General features: G+C 69.6%; 1 protein-coding gene across 1 annotated transcript in view; it reads left to right on the top strand.

The window, feature by feature from the left end:
- LPIN1 (lipin 1) overlaps positions 1–4,571 on the top strand; it is a 69,380-nt gene that overhangs the window by 58,561 nt on the left and 6,248 nt on the right. The window contains exons 13-16 of the mRNA XM_012727363.1: positions 1,197–1,323; positions 2,156–2,304; positions 2,636–2,722; positions 4,390–4,542. Coding sequence (XP_012582817.1) covers positions 1,197–1,323; positions 2,156–2,304; positions 2,636–2,722; positions 4,390–4,542 — 516 coding nt within the window. The remainder of the gene's footprint in view (positions 1–1,196; positions 1,324–2,155; positions 2,305–2,635; positions 2,723–4,389; positions 4,543–4,571) is intronic.

The following is a 4,571-nucleotide window of genomic DNA, read 5'->3' as shown; positions in this document are numbered from 1 at the left end:
GCTGGATGGGCTCCAGGACTCGGTCCCCCGTCTCCGGCAAAGCTCGGGGTTGTCGGTTCAGAAGAGCATCGCATCGGCGGGGTTGGAACCGGAGGGGACTTTGCCGGACAGTGTCATTTCATAGACGCGCCGCGGGGCCAGAGGCGAGCGCGTAGCCCTCCGGGCCGGGCCTCCGCCTCGTGCGCTGAGCCGCGCGCGCCAGGCAGGCTGCTGCTCCGCATTGGGAGACGAGGGCCGGGGGGAAGAAATGAAAGCGACGTGTCCAAAGTCAGACAGCCGGAGCCCCTGTGGGTCACACCTGCGTCTCTGGGATCTGGGGCCCCGAGAGACGGCGCTGGGAGAGATCCCGTGGCGTCTCCACGCTGCCCGGAGGCTGCCGCAGAGGGCGGGTGCTTGGCGGGGTCCTCCCCGGCCTCACCGCTTGGGAGCTGCTCGGGGGGCAGCAGTTGGCGCGGAAGATGAGCCAAGGAACGGGCAGAGCCGGCGCGGGGGCGTCAGGTGAAGGGGCGAGCTGGCCGGGGGAGGGGCGGCGCCCCGTGTGCCGGGAGGGGCGAAGACGCGGTCAGGGCCGCGCGAACTGCAGTGGGGGCGGCGTGGTAGCGGCCGTGAGTGGAAGAGCAGTGAGCCGAGGAGCCTTCGCTGAGCTGTGGAGGGAAACGACTCGAGTCCACCTGCGTCCTCGTCCCTTCCCTGACGGAAAAGTCTAGAAGAGTCAGGAGTCAGGAGTGTTGGCCTACGAGCTCCGTGTGGCAAATAGGGTGCAGCCTCTGCGCCTGGGGCAGCTGGTTGGGGGTCACGGGGGCCTTCCTTGTCCTCAGGGGTTCCTCTCCCCCCTCACTCATCCTGGAGCCCCCGATTCCCTGGGCTTGTGTGCCCGAGAGGTAGATGCGGAGACCGGAAGGGGGTCCCTGGTGCTCCCCGCACGGGGAGGGGTCGTGCCCGGCTCAGGGAGACGCTTCCCGCCAGCGGGACGCAGCGCCTCTGGTTTAAGGGGCCAGCGGCAGTCAGCAGGAACCTGGACTGGACGGGAGAGGCCGCGGGGTGCGAGGCGGCGGCGCCTGCGCCCAGCCAGCTCCCCGATAAAGCCCCGCGAAGGGGAAGGGCCAGAGGCCCCTGGCTCCGCCGGGCCCCCCGCTGATGCATCCTCAGTGGCCCCCCACTGCGCACCCCACTTGGCGATGTCGTCTCTGTCCCAGGCTCAAGCACGAGTCGTCCTCCAGCGACGAGGAGCACACCGCCGCCAAGCCGTCCAGCACCGGCCACCTCCCTCTGCTGCCCAGTGTCAGCTACAAAAAGACCCTCCGCCTCACCTCAGAGCAGCTGGTGCGTGCCCAGCCGGCTGGGCTGTCGGGCACCCCCCGGGCTGGGCCCCCGGGGTGCCCACGCTTGCAGTGGCCCCGACCCTGTGGCTCCCCGTGTCGAAGCCCCCGAGGCGCCTCCCAGACTCTGTGGCTCTTGCCCTGAGCGGTGGCCGGGGCAGCCGAGCGCCGTGTAGAGATGTGCCCCTCAGCGGCCTCCCCCCTGCGGGGAGTGAAGCCGCTGTGGGGGTGCGGGGGCTTCCCACCTTCGCCCGCCCCGGGGCCCCGGGGCCTGACAGAGGCAGCCGGGCTCCGTGGGCCTCGCCCGTCCATGGGGAGCTGATCAGGCTGTTTCCTGCGGACCTCAGGCAGGCGACTGCTCACCCATGAGCCCTGCCCTGTGCGGGCAGCCAGCGTGGGGCGCCCGGGGGTGGGGACCCCATGTCAGGCAGCTGCTGACCCGCTCCAGGTCCCCGAGAGGGACAGCTGCTTCTGAACTGGCTGTGGTTTCCCGGGCCCAGGGCTGTGCTTCCCGGGGGTGTCCCGGCCCCCCCCCGGGCCCGCCCTCCTTCAGGCTTGCCGCACCCGGGCTCCCAGTCACAGGACCGATGGGGCCTGTCCTGAACGGATCCTTCACGCCAAGTCCCAGACGTCGCCTCACCCTACCTGCGCGCCCCCCGAGACGCAGGGTCAGGCTGGCTGGGCGCGGAGCCCTCCCGGCGGGCCGGCGGACAGCAGGTGGCCTTGGAGGGGAGCCGGGCGCAGCTGCCCGAGCCCAGAAAGCACCGGGGCAGGACGGGGAAGAAGGCTCGCGAGGGCTCGCCGCACGGTGACCGGAGCCCGGCCCTGTCTTTCAGAAAAGCCTCAAGCTGAAGAACGGCCCCAACGACGTGGTCTTCAGTGTCACCACGCAGTACCAGGGCACGTGCCGCTGCGAGGGCACCATCTACCTGTGGAACTGGGACGACAAGGTCGTCATCTCCGACATCGACGGCACCATCACCAGGTGGGTGGCTGCCCGGCGGCCGGCCAGCTCCACATCCGGGCTGGCCGGAGCTGTGCACCGGTATCGGCCCCGGCTCCGCCCTCGGGTGGGGGTCCCTGGCGCCTGGCCGGGCTGGCACCGGCCCATGGGCGGCCCTGGAGCGCGCCCTGTCGGGGCGGCCCGTGCCTCCCTGCGCCCCCCGCTCTGTGCTTTGGTTTGGGGCTCTGCCGGAAAGCCAGGTGTGGCGCCTGCCGTCTGTTTTGTTGAAGGTCCTGGCGGGCGGTGCTGGCGGCCGGCATCGTCCTCGGGCCACGCGCGCTCACGCCAGCCTCTCCCTCCTGGCTCTGTGTAGGTCAGATACTCTGGGCCACATCTTGCCCACCCTTGGGAAGGACTGGACCCACCAGGGCATTGCCAAGCTGTACCACAAAGTAAGCCAGTAAGTACAGGCCGCCGCCCTCCCCGCCTGGGCCGTCTGCCGTGACCGGGTGCCCGGGGGCTGTGGGGCGGCCGGCTCCAAACCCGGGCTCGATGCCAGGGGCGGGAAGGCAGGCGAGAGGCGAGTGGAAGTCGACGGAGGGAAAGTGGCAGCGCCAGGGCAGCCTCTGCCCAACGCTGAGGAGTTGGGGTCCTCACCGAGGGCGGGAGCCTGAGCAAGCCTGAGCCTTGGGCCTGGCGCCGAGGGGCGCAGGGTCAGGCGGGGCCCGCAGAGCCGGACTGCGAGCCTGGGCAGCACTGGCCGGTCGCCTGGCTCACCCCGCACGCCGGCGGCCATGCCCTCCTGTGGGTCATCCACCTGCTGCCCACGCTCTGACGCGCCGCGCCCTGCGTGACCCGGGGGCTCGGGGGGCTGTGCGGGGGGCCTGCATGTCAAAGAAACGCCTGTGATGCGGATGCACCCCGCCCTGGTGCCCCCCTTTCCGGCAGCCAGAGCGAATTCTCTAGAATGAGCCTCCAGACGGGTGGAGGACGCCCCCCTGGGGCTAGGGGCTGTTGAGCTCCAGGAGCAGAATTGCTGAGGGGGCCAAGGGTGTGTCCGGTGCGTGGTCGGAGCCCCTGAATCGCCCCCGCCGCTGAGGGGGCCGAGGCTGTGTCCGGTGCGTGGTCGGAGCCCCTGAATCGCCCCCGCCGCTGAGGGGGCTGAGGCTGTGTCCGGTGTGTGGTCGGAGCCCCTGAATCGCCCCCGCCGCTGAGGGGGCTGAGGCTGTGTCCGGTGTGTGGTCGGAGCCCCTGAATCGCCCCTGCCGAGGCTCACGGCTCTGTGCCCCTGGGCAGTGGGGTGCAGACCCCGCCGCACGGCTGACCTTTCACCCACGAGGGCTGATCCGGCGTGAGCTGCCCACTCCCGCGGCCTGAGAACTGCGGCTGCTCTTTGGCTGGAAGCGGCTCTGGTCAGGACGTGCGGGGTTCACAGGCTGAGTCACTCGCTTTTCGGGATATAAATCCACTTCTGTCCTTGCTGGCTGTCCCGTGGGGAAGGCGTGTGCTATTCTTTGGGTCTTGGTTTGCTTCTTGGGGTTTTCCAGAAAAGGTCCCTCCTCGGAGACGTGCGTAGCTTTGCAAAGAACACCGCTGGCCCTTTTTGTTGGTGGGTTGGTGCCGAGGGAGGAGGCTGTGGGCATGGGGGCGGCGGGGAGCAAGAGTGGGCTTGGGAGGCTGCGGGCACCAGGCTCTTTGGGGCGCTTGCTGGGAGGGAAGTGGAGCTGGGCTGTGACCTGCAGCAGGAACGCCTCCTGGGGTGCATCTGTTTCTGTCATTCGGGGGCCTTCGGGGCGACATGGCAGAGGTTAGCCTGCATTTATGCGCCAGCAGGAGTTCCCCAGGCACGGGGACTTTGCTGGGGCGTGTGGGGGTTGGGGTGCCCTGGCAGGTGCCCGGTGGCTGGCAGCCCTCAGCCCATGCCGGTGGGGGGCTTTGGGAGGCGGGTAGAGCCAGCGGCAGGCAGATCCGTGTCCCCAAGTGTTGGAGAAGTGGGGGCTGTAGGGTACCTGGCAGCGCCCCTGAAATGCGCGGTTGGGACGTTTACTCGCGCCGCGCAGGGAGATGGGGCTTGAGGATGCCAAGCGCCCGTCTCCGGCCCCGTATAACACTTCGTTTCTCCTGCAGAAATGGATATAAGTTCCTCTACTGCTCGGCGCGAGCCATCGGGATGGCGGACATGACCAGGGGCTATTTGCACTGGGTCAACGAGAGGGGCACGGTGCTGCCCCAGGGGCCGCTGCTGCTGAGCCCGAGCAGCCTCTTCTCCGCGCTGCACAGGTGCCTGCCCACGCTGCCCCAGCCCCGCC

This window comes from Condylura cristata, unplaced genomic scaffold, assembly GCF_000260355.1.
Source record: "Condylura cristata isolate star-nosed mole 26May11 unplaced genomic scaffold, ConCri1.0 scaffold00020, whole genome shotgun sequence".
Classification (NCBI taxonomy): domain Eukaryota; kingdom Metazoa; phylum Chordata; class Mammalia; order Eulipotyphla; family Talpidae; genus Condylura; species Condylura cristata.
Note: the sequence above shows the minus strand (reverse complement) of the source record. Positions and strands in the feature narration are given on the sequence as shown.